General features: G+C 38.1%; 1 protein-coding gene across 13 annotated transcripts in view; it reads right to left on the bottom strand.

Annotated features, from left to right (window-relative positions):
• Positions 1 to 18506, bottom strand: part of EVL (Enah/Vasp-like) — a 174838-nt gene that overhangs the window by 7880 nt on the left and 148452 nt on the right. For 7 of the 13 annotated variants that reach the window (XM_058162691.1, XM_058162687.1, XM_058162694.1 and 4 more), the window contains 6 exons: positions 15678 to 15739; positions 12677 to 13555; positions 5304 to 5524; positions 5025 to 5140; positions 4397 to 4457; positions 442 to 505 (listed from right to left, as the gene is read on the bottom strand). In XM_058162691.1, coding sequence (XP_058018674.1) covers positions 442 to 505; positions 4397 to 4457; positions 5025 to 5140; positions 5304 to 5524; positions 12677 to 13555; positions 15678 to 15739 — 1403 coding nt within the window. Of the gene's footprint in view, positions 1 to 441; positions 506 to 4396; positions 4458 to 5024; positions 5141 to 5303; positions 5525 to 12676; positions 13599 to 15677; positions 15740 to 18506 lie in introns of all 13 variants that reach the window. The other 6 variants (XM_058162696.1, XM_058162697.1, XM_058162699.1 and 3 more) reach the window with 4 other exon arrangements.

Raw genomic sequence — 18506 nt, 5'->3', positions numbered from 1 at the left:
AATCCTGTGTGGTTTTGCATATTTGATTAGAAAGCAATGGTATTTAGGTGTGCTCAAAAATATTATGCTGACATATGTGTTGGATAGTTTTTGTCTTAAGATGTGTTAATTTCTAGACCAGACACGAATTACTGTTGCTAGGCTCACAAATCAAATCTAGTTATAAACCTATTTTACTATTGCTTGAATAATCCACAACAGGCCGACCACAAATACTGATTCTCACAATATTTTAAGGTAAAAATCAAATCAACTTCATTATTGTTTAGCAAGGTGTCTGAATATAAGCACCAAATTACTGAGACCGACTCTCTTTCAATTATTGAGTAGGGATCTTTTAAAAGATTTCTGAATCTCCTTCACATCCATTTTGCATAATTTTGATGTCATCACAAATCCAAATATTGTCAAAGCAAGAATATAAGTACAAGAGTTTAATACCTGAGGAATTCTGCTGTTGGATAGGGCCTCGTGTAACAGGTGTAGGAGAAGTGCTAGCGTCTTCCTAAAAACAAGCAAAATGTTATCTTAATATTGTGACTGCAGTTTGGAGTACATATGATTTATAATATTCGTGTACAATAGTAACAGAATCTCATTATGTGGCAAAGGAGGTTCTCTTTATTTTTATTTATTTATTTATTTATTTATTTATTTATTTATTTATTTGTCATAACAATATGCATAAGCATCACACAAAAAGATTATATAGTATATAAACATATATATGAAGAAATATGAGGAGGTATAAGCATATATATATATGAAGAAAAAAGAAAAACAATAGGACAGGAACGGTAGGCACGTTTGTGCTCTTATGCACGCCTCTTATGGTCCTCTTAGGAATGGGGTGAGGTCAACAGTAGAAAGTTTTTGGTTAAAGCTTTTGGGATTATGGGAAGAGACCACAGAGTCAAGTAAACTGTTCCAAGCACTGATGATTCTGTTACAGAAGTCATATTTTCTGCAATCTAGATTAAAGCGGTTAACATTAAGTTTAAATCTATTGGTTGCTATTGTATTATTGCAATTAAAGCTGAAGTAGTCTTTAACAGGAAGGACATTACAATAGATGATTCTATGAGTTAAACTTAGGTCTTGTTGAAGGCGACGGAGTTCTAAGTTTTCTAAGCCTAGGATTTCAAGTCTGGTGAGATAAGGTATTTTGTTGTTTTCAGAGGAGTGAAGAACTCTTCTTATAAAATATTTCTGGGCACGTTCAATTGTATTGATGTCAGAGATGTGGTGAGGGTTCCAGACAGGTGAGCTGTATTCTAGAACTGATCTAGCAAATGTTTTATATGCTCTGGTTAGTAGTGTAGTGTTTTTGGAAAAGAAGCTATGCAAGATTAGGTTTACAACTCTTAGAGCCTTTTTTGCTATGTAGTTGCAGTGGGCAACTACAACTCCAAGGTCTTTAACGGGGGGGGGTCATCTGTAAGGTAATGTCCATCAAGCTTGTACTTAGTGTTTGGGTTCTTTTTTCCAATATGTAAGACTGAGCATTTGCTGGTTGAGATTTGGAGTTGCCAAGTTTTAGACCAAGCGGTTAGTTGATCAAAGTCTTTTTGAATGGTAGATGTACTGTCTGTGGTGTTAAATAGTTTGACATCGTCAGCAAAGAGAACACAATTACTTGAGATATGGTCACAAAGATCATTTATGTATACTATGAAGAGTGTTGGTCCAAGAATGCTGCCTTGAGGAACGCCACTCTTGACAGGAACAGGATTTGATAGAGCATTGCCAATTTTGACCACTTGTTGTCTGTTAGACAGAAAAGCAGATATCCATTTGTGAAGGGGTCCTGAAATGCCATAGGATTTTAGTTTTAGGGGAAGTTTATCATGTACTACTGAGTCAAAAGCTTTGCAGAAGTCTATGTAGATTGCATCTATTGTTTTGCCTTGATCAAGATTTGTAGTCCATATGTTTTTACAGTGGAGAAGTTGTAAGTTACATGATAATTTTTTCCTGAAACCAAATTGTTTATTAGAGAGTAGGTTGTTTGTTTCTAAGTGGAAGGTAATGGATTGGTTGATGATTGATTTAACCAGGAAAAGCTATTTATTCACTCAGCCCTTTACTGTCAGCTTTTCTAACCTAGTATCCCATAATCATAGTTTATTGGGGTTGGCAAAATTCTAATACTGGTGCTCAAAGTATTCCTTCCTTCCTTCCTCCCTCCCCTCCATATTTAATTTGTTTACCACTCATCTTGCTGTGAGGTGATTGTTGGTGGTTTACATTAAAATCAATAAAACTACATACACACACAACATTAGGAGGGTGGGAGCCAATCTCACTTCAGGAGGCAAGATGTTCCAAAGGGCCAGAGCTGCAGCAGACAAGGCTCTTTTCCTGGATCCCACCAGCTGTAGAAATAATTCCCTTATTAATGGGGTCCACAGCATGCCTCCTCTGCCAGCACAGATGGGATGGTTCCATTGGGGTGAGGTGGTTCCTCAAGCAGCCTGGACCCATGCCATGTAGGGTTTTAAAGGTGATAATTAACACCTTGCACTGCATCTGGAAGCAAAGTGGCAATCAGTGCAGCTCATAGAACAGCAGTGTAATATGGACTGCTCTAGGGCCCCCAAAAACTGAATGTGCTGCTGCACTTTGCACCAGTTGTAGCTTCCAAATGCTCTTCAAGATAGCCCCATGTACAGTGCATTGCAGTAGTTCAGACATGAGATAACCAGGTCTTGAATGACTGAGCATAGGGTCTTGTGATCTAGGAAAGGCTGCAATTGGCACATAACCCAAAGTTGGGCAAAAGCTGGGGCTGTCCAGCTGGGGTTGCCACCTGCTCTTTAAGCAGAAGTGGCAAGTCCAGGAGAACCCCCAAGTTGCAGACTGGGTCTGCCTGGGGTAGTATATCTGCATCCAGAACTAAAGATGTTGAAGTCCTGGATCTTGAAGTTTCATGCACCCAAAGCCACTTTCCCAGGGTTTAGCTAAAGTCTGTTACCGCCCCCCCCCCAATCCAGGCCTGTGAAAGGGCAGTGACAGCATCACTTGGATCACTGGGGTAGAGATATAAAGTTCAGTATTATCAGCTTTTGATTATATCTCAAACCATGATGACATATGATCTCACCCAGCAGCTTCACGTAGATGTTAAAAGGGAGTGGAGAGAATACTGAGCACGCCACAAAAGAGCAGCCATGGGCTCTCTCTCTCATTCCTATTAATACCGATTATGCCTGGCCTTGGAGAAAGAAGCCCAACCAGCACAAGACTGTGTTGCCCAGACCCAGACCCAGACCTGGTCTAAAAAGATAGCAGGTTAGATATTATTGAAGGCTTCTGAAAAGTCAAGGAGAGCAAGGTGTCAAGTCCAAGGTGTCATCCTTGTGTCAGGTTCCAAGTAATGCATCCATCATGGTTGCACTACTCTCATTCTGCTCTCATCAGAGATGATTCACAACTGTGACCTACCTACCTACCTACCTACCTTCTTTCCTTCCTTTCTTCCTTCCTCCCTCCCTCCCTCCCCGCCCCTTCCACTAGTGTTTAATAATATAACAAATGTCCACAATAAGCCAACATTTAAGCAATTAAACTATCCATTAAACAGTAATGAAAAGATATCATGACAGGAAACAGTATCAACCACCAAAGCTTTCTAGCTCCATCTTTACTACTTATCAAGAGATCAGCAAGGTGGCTAATCTAGTTTCTAGGAGCAGTTTCTAGGAGTTTCTAGTTCATAATATCCTGGAGGAACTAGCTTCCTTGTCTTGGCCCCCTTTACTCTCATGAAAATGACAAATTACCTGAAGTTTTCTTTGGAGTAAACCTAATGGACAGGTTGATTCAGTGGTAAGTATTTTGTGATAAACCATACAAACCAGCACTGCTTTGGAAACTCAGAGGGAACAGTGCAGAGTCTGCAATGTAGATGCACTACTATATGTTTTTGGAGATTAACACTGTCCCTAAAGCAGGAGGGGACTGCATAATATAAGAATTGTGGGTTCTGAATATCTTCAACAGAAGCCCTATGTTGATCATTCTACAGTATGAATAATGAAGGAGGTGTTTTTGTTGAGAAATTCTCACTCTCCATGTAAGGTAACAACAGATACACCAGTAGAACACAGCAGAGAACCTTCTTGCTATGATTTCCATCTGTTCATCCAATAGTAGCGATGCGCCTAGGGCTTGGGCTCAAAGAGATACTCGCTAGGGGTACTATTTCCCCATGAAAGACAACAGTGGGACTGACAGAGATGTCTAAAACATTTTTCAATGCTTGATGAGGCAGATCAAATGTTTCAATATTAAATTATATATAAGAGCAGATAAAGGGTACTTCTTACAAGTTCTGATAGACATACAAATGACTTCTGTGATTCAAGTGCCACAGAGTCAGAAGTATTCCACTTACATTTTGGCTTTCCTCTTCTTTTTTGTCCACTGGCTTATCTGACTGAGATGCTGCTTTTCTCCTTAGGACAGAGTGAAAAAGGCTATAAATCAATTCCTTAGAAATATATTTACAACTTACAAATTCAGATATGTTAATTCCTCCCAACATAGTTGGAATTATATGTACAAATAGTAAAGGCGGTTTATTCAGCAGTGTGCTGGAGCTGCCTCACACTGGCTTATGAGAGCCAATTGGTTTTTTGAAAAAAAATACTTTTGTGAGTTACTTGAGAGCAGAGCTGAGCCTCAACATCTATTTGTCAATCAACTGTTTAGTGTCTAGCAGCATGGCGTGCGGGTGGCAGGTGGTTAAACATTGAATCATATGCCACTGGAGAACTATATCATGAAGAACTCACATTGTCTAGCAAATAGCTCAAATAAAAGTTTCATCTTCTACCTGAAACAACACTGGTGATCATAATTAGAGACATGGTCTTTTGCTTTGAAAATTTGGTTAATTTTATATCAAGTGTAGTTTCTCTGGATGATTTAGCCAGCAGTGGACCAATTCCTTCCTTCCCTTCTAGTCTTTTTGGGTGGGTAAGAAAAAAGTGGTACTGCTTGTCACGATCACAATCACTAACCTTTTTGCCAATAGTTTATTCATTTCCTCCATAAGACCACCTCCTCCACTACTTGTTCGATTGGCATCACTCTTGGAAGCACCACTGGGACTAGAACCTCCAGATCCATCCTCTGGCTTTTAAGACAGAAACCAACAATGTAGAGTTCATAAGCCTAAAAAATTTAACTGTTCTGAAAACTCTAAAATCAAAGACATCCATTCTTACTTCTTTATATATTAGAATTTCAAGATCCCAATTTTAAGCTTATAATGCTTCTATCACATCCAAGAGCCTTACCCGTTGCACTCTTCTTAGTTTGGCACCAGCCAGAGCCGCTGCTAGTCCTGACATTGATCCGTCATCAATGCTATATCCTCCACCACCTGCTGGCAATGGGGGAGGAGGAGGAGGTGCGGTTCCCGTAGGTGGAGGAGGAGGTGGAGGAGGAGGGGGCGGTCCACCAGATGATGTGGGTATGCCAGTGGCAACAGAGGAGTGACCTGGTGGTAGGGCAGGACCTGAAACAAAGAATTGTCATTCAGGAACTGGAATATATTTTCTTGTTTGCTTTCTTTACTGACAGTTGCTTGGACCAATAATAGCAGCCAAAATGAAAGCTATAAGAGACATAGTTTCTAGGATCATCAGAATCTCTCAAGTGATTTTATCACTGTGACACAAACCATAGGGCTTGTTGGGAAATAACTTGGGTTTTCCCTCTTGCCTGTAATAACCAGCTGGCATCTCTCTCCACCATATTTAGTTTCTAGTTGGATGCCTTATTTTAGGCTTAGGAATGCTACACTGGGAAGGGGACATATCTTAGCATTTTATTTAAAAAATAGCAATCTATAGTAAATAAAAAATAACACAACTGTTTACATATTAATGTCCAGTAAAACCTACATTCCTTGCAGTAATTAAACTGAATATAAGAGGGAAAAGGGGGGATTCAACATCATACGATAATTCAAGTTGAGAATTATAGCTGCAATATATGGGCATTATTTTCAGTCATGTTCTGTTCTGGTAATTTCACTACAAGACTTTATTTTTGAAAGCAAAAGCTACAATGATGACTTTGCTTCAACATTCTTATTCAAGGCTTTTAATCCAAAAACCTCATCTTAAATTTTACATGAAGCTCCATTCTGGAGTACAGCTGTCAACCGTAACATAACTCAATTCAGATGACGTTTTTAAGAGTTTTTTTAAATGTTTCCAAATTGTGTTTCTAATTATTATTTATTTTACGGTTACTGTTATTCTTTTTGAAACCACATAATCTCTCCAAAAAGAAAAGCTTGGCTAAGTACAATTAAATCTCAGTTGAATCCATATTTTCAACGGCAAGAAGTTCTATATGGTTCTTATGTAGACAGGTGGTTTAAACAGATGACTCAAAAAATTATTGTTGCTGATCCCAATTATTTGTTATCCAGGAGTATGATATTGGCATATTACTGCTTTAAATAAAGATTATGGGACAACAAGCAACAAAGACCAAAATTCAATTATTACCCCTAACCATCACAATAAATTACTTTTTTCAGTTTCCTATATATTTTACCAGTTTATATTTAAGTGAATATAGAATTATTTTTTTCTAAAATGAGATTAAATCCACTGCCATCAAACTCGTTATATAGAATAGATGTCAAAAGAACCCCATCTCTCAAATATGTTGCTCCGGTAATGGTCACAGTGCCAAAGCACAGTAGCATCAGTGATAATTGCAGTGGACCTTCATATACAGGTGAAACTCAAAAAATTAAAATATCGTGCAAAAGTTCATTTATTTCAGTAATGCAACTTAAAAGGTGAAACTAATATATGAGATAGATTCATTACATACAAAGCGAGATAGTTCTTGCCTTGATTTGTCATAATTTGGATGATTATGGCTGACAGCTCATGAAAACCCCAAATTCACAATCTCAGAAAATTAGAATATTACATGAAATCAATAAAACAAGGATTGTACATAGAACAATATCAGACCTCTGAAAAGTATAAGCATGCATATGTACTCAGTACTTTGGGCCCCTTTTGCATCAATTACTGCCTCAATGCGGCATAGCATGGATGCTATCAGCCTGTGGCACTGCTGAGGTGTTATGGAAGACCAGGATGCTTCAATAGCGGCCTTCAGCTCTTCTGCGTTGTTCGGTCTCATGTCTCTCATCTTTCTCTTGGCAATGCCCCATAGATTCTCTATGGGGTTCAGGTCAGGCGAGTTTGCTGGCCAATCAAGCACAGTAATCCCATGGGTATTGAACCAGGTTTTGGCAGTGTGGGCAGCTGCCAAGTCCTGCTGGAAAATGAAGTCAGCATCCCCATAAAGCTCGTCTGCAGAAGGAAGCATGAAATGCTCCAAAATCTCCTGGTAGACGGCTGCGTTGACCTAGACTTAATGAAGCACAGTGGACCGACACCAGCAGATGACATGGCTCCCCAAATCAGCACAGACTGTGGAAACTTCACACTAGACTTCAAGCATCTTGCAGTGTGTGCTTCTCCATTCTTCCTCCAGACTCTGGGTCCTTGGTTTCCAAATGAGATGCAAAAGTTGCTCTCATCAGAAAAGAGGACTTTGGACCACTGAGCAACAGACCAGTTCTTTTTTTCTTTAGCCCAGGTAAGACACTTTTGACGTTGTTTATTGTTCAGGAGCGGCTTGACAAGAGGAATACGACATTTGAAGCCCATGTCCAGGATCCGTCTGTGTGTGGTGGCTCTTGATGCACTGACTCCAGCCTCAGTCCACTCCTTGTGAAAGTCCCCAACACTTTTGAAGGGCCTTTTCCTGACAATCCTCTCCAGGCTGCGGTCTTCCCTTCTGCTTGTGCACCTTTTTCTTCCACACTTTTTCCTTCCACATGACTTTCTATTAATGTGCTTTGATACAGCACTTTGGGAACATCCAAGTTCTTTTGCAATTACCTTTTGAGGCTTTCCCTCCTTATGGAGGGTGTCAATGATGGTTTTCTGCACAACTGTCAGGTCAGCAGTCTTTCCCATGATTATGATTCCTACTGAACCAGACTGGGAGACCATTTAAAGGCTCAGGAACCCTTTGCAGGTGTTATGGCTTAATTAGCTGATTAGAGTGGGACACTTTGAGCCTAGAATATTGAACCTTTTCACAATAGTCTAATTTTCTGAGATTGTGAATTTGGGGTTTTCATGAGCTGTCAGCCATAATCATCAAAATTATGACAAATCAAGGCGTGAACTATCTCGCTTTGCATGTAATGAGTCTATCTCATATATTAGTTTCACCTTTTTAAGTTGTATTACTGAAATAAATGAACTTTTGCACGATATTTTAATTTTTTGTGTTTCACCTGTAAACTAGTATTTATTACACATATATGGAAAACAAACTGAGCAGTCCAATCATATCTCAGGTGTAACACCAAACATGCACACTTCTTTCCCAGTCTTAATCAAGGACTTTTTCATAAGCTAGTAATCCTCATTGAAATTCAAGATTAATTTGATTAATCGTAAGGGAATATTCATTCAAAAGTTTTGAATGTTGTTCTTTCAGGCAAATTGTTCTTCAGATACTTAATATATACTGGCTAAATTATCCACATCAAAATAATGGAGAGATTGTATAATGTTCCTAATTCCACCCCCCCAATAAACTAGATTCAACATATTTTCTAAACACAGAACCAGTTTTCTTGGAGTCTCTTTTTTTACCATGAGCATCTAAAAAACAGCATAGAAATAAGATATTAGATAAGGATACTTCTGATCTGATCCAGCAGGGGTCATCTCATCTATATGTAAAATTTTATTCTATTGTATTAGATACAATCTGCATGATTTCCAATTTATGTAATAGTTTGTTGCCAGATTAAAATTGTTTCCAGGTAACAAAATACGTGATACTTTTAAAGTATCTTTTTAAAGTTACAATTTTAGAACACAAACATATAAACAGGGAGATTAATAGAAATATTGAGGAATAATCACTCTAATTGCAAGTCCTCCTCTCTGTAGTCTAGAGTAAGTATTTCTCATAATTAGGTTAATAAATAGTTTGACCTCGTCTTTATAATTTTCTTTTGATTAAACATTCTTTCTATAGGAGATGACCAGACTGAGCCTCAGGGAGAGGTCAAACATGTCATAAGCCATGAGTCCCTGCGCACCCACAAGAGATCCAAGTCCATCCCACTTTGAATGCCACTCTTATCTCCTGCTCATTTCCTTGGACTGTTAGTTGGTCAGATTCGTGTAGAGAACTTAAACTTACAATAAATCATTTAGGAGATGTCTGAATCTCCTAATTTCCCTGGTGCTTGACACTTTCCTTCTATTTTGAATACGTATTTTTGGGTATTAGATGTTATGTTATACCATCATCACCAGTGGTGAAATCTGAACCGGTTTCTCTGGCCGTGCATGTGCACCAAACGTGCACTGGATGCGCACGCACAGTCCGCACCAAAAGGAGGCTTGGGAAGGTAAGTAGAACAGCAAAGGGGAGGGAATCATCTGTGAAGTGCAGTTTAGCTTCGCTAGAAAGCAGGAAATCCTGCTTTCTAGCAAAGCAAAATCACGCGTCACAGGTGATCATCAGATCATAGCCTTTTTTTACTACTGGTTCGCCTGAACCGGTAGTTTTTATCACTACCGGTTCTCCTGAAGCAGAGCAAACTGGTAACATTTCACCCCTGATTGTCACCACTCTTACTTTTTGTCTTTTTTCCAAAGTAACATAACTTTAGTGTTTCATATAAAAGTGGTCTTACATTAATTTAGCCCTTTAAAACTATTATTACAACCAAGCCAATAATAAGTAATTAGCACCCAATACAAATAATCAAGTTAAGAAAAGATTAAGAATTTTAAACTTATTTCAGAAGTCCGTCCTTATAATGAATTGGGCAAAATCTACTATGTTAAAAATTTATACTAAAAAATTCTCAATCTTCAAAAATGGTATTCATTCATGTGCAGAATTATATTTTATAAATATTTTTAAGATTAAACTGAAATCAGTATCAGGCTTTAATCAGCTTATTCCCATAGCTAAGCCTTCTGTTCGTCTAAAAAAGAAATTAGTAGTTTCCAGTAAGCATCATAAAAATGTTATCATATGCTCAGTATATTTTGCAATAATATAAGGCTTAGTAACGCTTAACAAAAAAACAGCCTGCAAGAAAGAAATGAGAGTATTTAAAGCATGTTTCATTCCACACTGAATTATCTTCCAGAGCTCTTTAAGTTTTATGACCTTAACGTATGAAAAAATATCTGATTATTGCATTTCCAGTAGTTTTTTTTTAAATAAATGATTCTATTGAGTAATAGTTATCTATTTTGGTATTCAACCAACAATTCTCCCTTCTGCATGAACATATTTTCCCCAAGTGAACTACCTGTACTTTTATTTTATTAGGGTTTCTTCTTGCTTAAGTTTACCTTTTTATTGTCATATAAATAACATGTAGTTTTAATCTACATTTTGGAAACCATTTCTAAATGCAAGGCTATGGCAATATTTGAATTTGTAAAGTATTCTTTCCTATCCAAGACACTCATAAAACAGGAGTTAACAGTACAGCATTGAGCTGTCACATTAAAACATCACATTTGCCTTTCTGTTCTCAGAAAACCAAATACTAGATTTGTCTTTCAATGCTACAATACGAAGTGTCCATTCCAATTTTATTAATGGTTGTCTATAATGTGAGTAGGACTGTTTGACTAATGAAAGTTCAGAACTATTTTAGCAAAAGGAGCATAGACAGCAATTTTTATCAGGGATGTGGAACAGTGGTGGGATTTAGCCAGTTCTCTCTGGATTGCGTGAACCAGTAGCGGCAACTAGAGGAGGCTCCACCCTCCTGCCCGGATGTAATGAGAGACTACTGCATATTCACAGAAGGCTGTGTGCATGTGGAGAGTGGCGCATGCGAACGCACTCACATTTGCAAACCAGTAGGGAAGATAAGTAAATCCCACCTCTGATGTGGAACCTTCTGGTGGCCAGGAGCAGCTGCATCTTGCTGGCAGCTTATAAAGTGAGCAGGACCATATCATAAATGTATATAGGATTGGAGTTTTCTTCCTTTTTAAGTTGCGATATGCCTGATCTCTTTTTAGTGCAAGCATGAGTAACTTACAGCACAAGACTTACATGTGGCACCTAAAATACTTTAATGGAAGCCTGGAAATGATCTCAATTTGATCACTGAATTACAATAATGCATTTGCCAAACAACTGTAGCAATAATTCCTATAATTCTGAAGCTAGAAACAAACAATAATGTATACCATAAAATAAGCTTGGAATAATGAAACACAAAAAGATTGCTACACCCTTGAAACACATTCTGGGAAAAGAACAAAAATTTCTGATCATGTTTGTGATCAACTCTCCCCTCTTTGTTATATCTGCTGCTAGCTGGATGCCTGTGCTTCGCTACGAAACTATGTGTTCAAGCTTGATAAATTGACACTTACAGCCTGAAACTTAATGTGAATGTGTAACTCCATAGCATCAGTGTGTGTTAATATAATACAACTGGCGCTGGAACAGTGGGGAAGGGGGAGTAGAATGTCCCAGCCTGCAGCATCCATCGGTATTCATCTGGCTAGCATCCTGTCAGTGTGTGAGAGAGTTGAGGGGTGTTTGGAAACTCAAACAGTATTTTCTATGTGAGCAAGAAGGAGACAGGAAGGAGGCTGGGCGTGGCTTAGCTCAACTGTTCTGTAGAAAAGCTGCTTGCTGCTGTGAAAGTAAATGTTTGCATTTGGAACAGATTTCTTTTCAGGTGGGGAGGGGAAGTAGAACTCCTTAGCATCAGAGCATATTAATAATAATATAGGAAATAACATATAGGAACTCTGATGGTCATTTTGAAAAATCCTTTCTTAGTGAGCATCTAGAAGCCAAGAGGAACATACCTAACAAATTTCAAGTTTGTAGGCTTTATGGTTCTGGAGATTTCATGATTACAGCGTGAGTGGTTTTCGCTTTTATATAAATAGATTGTCCTAGTCAAAAAAAAAATAAAGTGCATCTCTTTGCTACCAAAAGGTTGGTTTCTCTGCTTTAAAGTGTAAAGATTGCTTGCTTGTATCACTTCACTAGCAATCTTGTCAGATTTTATTTTATTTAGTGTATGGCATCTACAGAGATCATGCAATCACTGACATACAACACATTATAGATACAGACACGTATACAGTATATTATATAAATGTAATAATCTTGTCAGCTACTAATCACAGATCTATCTTTATGACATCTTAACTAAAATTACTTCCTGGATTCTGTCTTCAATGCTCCTTCATTGAAAACGCTTTGATAATTTAATAGGAATTAGGACACTAAACCAGTAATTTTCCAACCCTGATATATTCCACATACATCAGTTTCAACTGCTCAAATAGCACGGCCATTACTAAACTTAGAATCTGACAAGTGTAGAAAAGATTGCCCTACACTAATCATGATTTTACATTACATCATTTACAGCATTCTCTGGATGGTAGTTTATAACATAAGCACCTTAAAAGGCTACTAAAAGACTGGATGGAAAACAGGACTTTATAATCATTGAAGACTCCAGTACTTATGTGTTTTATATATATATATGTTAATAAAGAAAATACATCTACATATTTTCAAGTCAAATACTTACTCATCTGGGAAAAGGTAGATGAAGCCATGTAAGAAGGGGTCCTCTTGGACAAATTCATCTCAGAAAAAGCAGCATAATGAGGATGTAATGAAACAAAGTGTGACATAGATGGATAGAGGTGGTGTGGAGAATGAGGCAACTGTTGGGAGGGCCAAGAAAAAGCCTGGATAAAGGACCCAGGTGGGCTGGTCACAATAGGTAAATGTGAAATGGGCACTGCTTCTAAATAGGAAAAAAAAGATTGATCTTTTCTCTTTGGCTGCGTCCTGGAGGAGCTTAGAGGAATTTGTGTAACTAAACAATCTTCATGTCGGCCATTCAGACCTGACTGAGGTACATCTGCTGAGGCATCTTGGACCACTGCATCTGTAGGCCCCTGGAGTCTGCCATTCTGGGCAGCAATCACAGGAAGGACTACTGGAATATGGGGCTGCAGGATCAGCCCCTTTTGTATAGGGGACGTAAAGGTCAGAGGAGGAGAAGCAGCTTGAGGAGAATATGACAGGGAAGAACATCTTATGGACTGATGAGGGGAAGCAGAGGCAAGAGGTGGAGACAAGGAGATTTCCTTGGTGCTTCGTGTAACAGTTCTGTAACCTGGCCAAGTCGGTGGAAAAGAAGGGCCAGGAGATGGTGGCAATTCAGAGGGAGAATATTGATGGCTATGCAGAGGGGATTCCTGGACCCTATGAGCAGATCTGAAAGAGGCCTTGCTAGCAGATTCAGGGAGAGCAGATGCTGACGAGACTGCTTTGGCATAAGGAGGAGGAGGAGGAACAATCGCACCAGTGGAAGTAGAAGCATTGTAGTTACTGTAGTCAGGAGGAGGAGACTGGCAGTGAAAAGGGGAAGAAGACACTTTAATCTGAATGGTGGAGACTATAAAGAACAGAAAAGGGAAAAAGAATAATATGGGTTGGCACTGAGGAATGAAAGAAATCATCATGGTTAGAAGACAGGGTGGGAAAGGGAATGAAACAAAAAATAAATCAAAATGATCCCAATGCTTAATAGTTTAAAAAGATTAGTGAAGATACAGGTATCATGGTTATTTCAGAGGAAGCCAGAAAAGCTGCTAATTTGTTTAGTTTAGAGCCAACAGAAGACACAGCACTGAACTGCCTTGTGATTAGCAGACTTTTAAATTTACAACCAACTTGATTAAAGACCACTTTCAAGACCCTACCCGCCTAACATATACTCTTATTTATCAAACTTGTTTCTATTCGTTGCATTCACATACCACTTCTTTATATTGTGCTTCCTTCCTTATATTGTACTTGTATCCTTCTTCATTTGATTTACAGGGTGATCCATATGATCATTGCCAATATTAATTACATCTACATCGGTGGTGGGTTTCAAAAATTTTTACTACCAGTTCTGTGGGTGTGGCTTGGTGGGCGTGGCTTGGTGGACATGGCAGGGGAAGGATACTGTAAAATCTCCATTCCACCCCACTCCAGGGGAAGGATACTGTAAAATCTCCATTCCCATCCCACTCCAGGGGAAGGATACTGTAAAATCTCCATTCCCATCCCACTCCAGGGGAAGGATACTGCAAAATCCCCATTTCCTCTCGATCAGCTGGGACTTGGGAGGCAGAGAATAGATGGAGCCAGTCATAATTTTTACTACCGGTTCTCTGAGCTACTCAAAATTTCCGCTACCAGTTCTCCAGAACTGGTCCGAACCTGCTGAAACCCACCTCTGATCTACATCTGTTTTACAGTAGTATTGCTAAAGTACCCAATAAAGTTGGGTATTCTATGAAATACCCAATGAAGGGGCGTCCATAAGTGCACCAGCGTGCCTACTGTCCCTGTCCTAATATTCCTTTTTACTTACTCTTTTCATGTATCCATATTATGTTTATACTTTTACTATTATCTTATATATGACTGACAAATAAATAAATAAATTTAAAAAAGAAAGTTGATTGGGCCAAAGCAATCATTAACTTATGTATCATACTCTTCTTTGTTCCAGCTCCCAAAATTTCCTGCTGTTATTTATCAGTGGCCACAATGGCTGGAAATTCTGGCATCTATTTCAACATACCTGATACCTCTATGGGGAAGATTAACCTGGAGTACCCCTATGATCTCAGTGATGGAATTCTATGTCCCATGTGGGTTATCTCTTAATTACAGATGATAACCCTTCTGTTCAGAGAAGCAGTAATTCACAAACAATTATGATTAGGCATACCACAAACCATGTTGCACCAAGTTAAAGTTTTTTTGCATGCTGTTCGATTTTTGGGCTACTGTATCATGTAGTTGTCACATCTATACACATACTTCAATAACAAATCTAGTGCTGAAACCAAGTAAGTGAGGACTATAATGTATAGCTGACTAATCTCAGTCTGTTCCCATGCTGAAGAGGTATCTCTATAAAGAGCGAATGCACCTTCATTCTTCCCATAAGATCTCCCAAATTATATAATTATGGGAGCATGGACAATGAGGGAAGCAGCAGACTAGTACAATCATAGAAAAACTAATTTTCAAAACCTGTTGTTTTGTGAGAAAGACAAAAGAACAATCATAATGACACTATATAAAATTAAGAGTATTTTCAGACATACAAAATTAAGAATCTTGGAGTATAAACTGAACTTTCTCTTGTTATTTGTGCTATGTTTCTATTCTAATAAAGATATGCTAGAATGTGAGAATGTAATCATTATGAGCTTTCTATTTGCACTTTGGGTAATTTCAAATAAAATTGATTTAATTCCTACCAGTAAAAACACCCTAAGAAAATTAGAAAGAATAATAATAAAAAATCCCAATAATACTGCATTGCATTTCAATGCAAAAAACATCCCTGTATGTATTATGTATGAACTTTAGTAACTGAAACCACAGAGTAATTGTAGCAACAGACGAGAAGCCAAACTTTTTCAATAAAAGCACAAGGAACAGCCAGAAGTTAATAGGGAAAATCAGGGGAAAAAGTAGTCTCGCTTGACTTCCAAAAGCATGATACATGCCTGTGGTAGAAGTTCTTCTTTCCAGGGATTCTTGGCGTTGCTGCTGCTGCTCCATCGCTTGCCTATAATAAAAGGGTTTAAAAAGAATCCAGCTTTAGTTCCCCAAATGCATTTGAGAATCCACTTAACACGAGGAGGGTCCAATCAGGGATTTAAAAAAAAAATCTCTGTGTAGTCATTGGACAATGAAAATAGAATAGAATAACAGAGTTGGAGGTCTTCTAGGTCCAACCCCCTGCTTAGGCAGGAAACCCTACACCACTTCAGACAAATGGTTATCCAAAATCTTCTTAAAAACGTCCAATGTTGGAGCATTCACAACTTCTGGAAGAAAGCTGTTCCACTGCTTAATTGTTCTAACTGTCAGGAAATTTCTCCTTAGTTCTAAGATGCTTCTCTACTTGATTAGTTTCCACCCATTGCTTCTTGTCCTACCCTCAGGTGCTTTGGAGAATAGCTTGACTATATAAAGAACATTTGAATTCTATTCAGTGATTCAGCTCAAACAAAGCTAGATTTCTGAAAAATGTTAGTTGTCTGAAGAAGAAAGCACGACACTTTTCATGGTTTGTTCAGTATTCTTCTAAATCAGATCTCTAATTTGTATCTCACCTGGCAAACTAGATTTTTTTAAATTCTATTTTTATTTTATTTAAAAAAAAGTTAAAATACAAAAAAGCTTCCTTTAAACCCCTCCCCCAAATCTACAATGTATAATCAAGACATTAAAAACCGGCATTAAAAAAACACATACACACATATTATCCTCCCTAGTTGAATAGCAATAGCAACAGCACTTAGAATTATATACCGCTTCACAGTGCTTTACAGCCCTCTCTAAGCGGTTTTACAGAATCAACATATTGCCCCCAACAATCTGGGTCCTCATTTTACCAATCCCGGAAGGATGAAAGGCTGAGTCAACCTTGAGCTGGTGAGGATTGAACCCCTGACAGTCAGCAGAATTAGCCTGCAATACTGCATTCTAACCACTGCGCCAGTACGGAATACCAGCATACTTGCTGGTTCTTGATAAACCAGAAATCTGAATTATACTTGCCCACTGCAATGTTAGTAGTGATTCAATGTATATTTAATAATACATGAGGTTATGGTTTATCAAGAAGCATTGCACATGTACGTAATGGAAAACTGCTTCAACTGAAGATATATATTATGGAGTCTACGTTTGTACCCATAACCTGGCTATGAGATCTCATGGTAATAGCCCACGACTGTTCCTTCAATATCAATTCCACAGCACCATCACCAGGTCTATGAAATAATAATTATATTTATTGCAAGGACTGTTTTAGCCAGTGGAAGACAAAATATCATTTCTGCCCAGCAAAAGTCATTTAAGAAAGCATGTGTATGTTTGCACTATATACATGTTCTCACTAGATGGAATTATTCTTTTGCTGTGTGCCAATTGCCTGGCTCCTGTTGTAGTGGTGTGCTGGCATGGTTAAGAGAATAGGAAAGAATGGAGATCTGCTACCAGGCCAGCTGGGAAACGGCTGAATATTCTTTATACACTTGGTTATATTCCACACTTCCCCCACTTCACCTTTTGGAATTCCTTCCCCTCCCCCAAATCCTGGAAAAATGTCCACAAATAGAAATGCAAAAAAACCAAAAAAACCAACCAACCCCAAACCTTTAGTGTACGAGATGAGAAACAGCAGCAATTTATTTTTATTCCATTTATGAAGGAGATGGGATTATTATTATTTATTATTAGTATGGCATAAAATTGGTGAAATTAGGAGAATGCTCAGATACAATTTGGCTTGAAAGGACAGAAAATGAGCACTGATTGGATGGCAGTTCTATGTGCTCAGCTATTATCCAAAAAGGGCAAGCAATAATTTGCTGAGAAGCTTTGAGAGCTCTAGACATGCAAATATAGAAACACAAGTGCTCTTTTAACATATTGACGCTTAAATAGTTCTGCAAATAATCAAGACATACTTGATCACAGGATCATAGCACTAGACACAGTCATCTCCCTTTAGTTCCTCTGATGATACACAAGATAAAAAAAAACACCTTCAATTTTCAATAACATACCTTGTGGTAACTTGGTAACTTGGTTTATTGGAAAAGAAAGTTTGTGCATTCAACTGTTTTCAGTAAGACAGTGATCAGGGTTATGCTAACTTCACTGACACTATGCATACCAAATGTTTAGTGACAGCTAATTTTATATTAGCTATTTTAAATCGCTACGTATTAGGATCACCTTTTGTTTCTAACTGGCCCATCAGTTCCAGTAACAGGGTCATGCTCTGCATCCTATCAATTGAAGAATTTGACCTGATGACTTCCAGAAAGCATGGCTCCCTGTAGCAGTACCTGCTATTTGAAATACTATTCTTCCTACCATTCTATTAGCTCCAATGTGAATTGTATGAATTTATCATCTGGCTGATTGGGCTCTTTGGATGTTGTGGGTATTTTCATTGCTAGAGGTTTTTCAGAAGAGATTGGACAGCTGTTTGTCTGAAATGGTATAGTCTCTCTGCCTGAGCAGAGGGCTGGATTAGAAGACCTTCAAAGTCTCTCCAATTCTGGTTATTTCTGGTTTTTTTATATTTGTTTTTGTATTTACGTTCTCATTGTCTTAGCTGTCCAGTGTTGCTTTCTGTGAGACAGATGGCCCAATAAATCTAATAAATAAATGCATACATGGAGTGCTATCAGTTTTTCTAGTTTCAGAGCAATATGATTATGGCAGAAAATAGTCATTTAAAAATTTTGTAGTAGGGTTTTCCACATATGGATTTTTTTAGTGTACTTGCATTAGTTTCTTAAATAGCCAAGATT

This window comes from Ahaetulla prasina, chromosome 1, assembly GCF_028640845.1.
Source record: "Ahaetulla prasina isolate Xishuangbanna chromosome 1, ASM2864084v1, whole genome shotgun sequence".
Taxonomy (NCBI): domain Eukaryota; kingdom Metazoa; phylum Chordata; class Lepidosauria; order Squamata; family Colubridae; genus Ahaetulla; species Ahaetulla prasina.
This window is presented reverse-complemented; position numbering and strand designations above follow the sequence as displayed.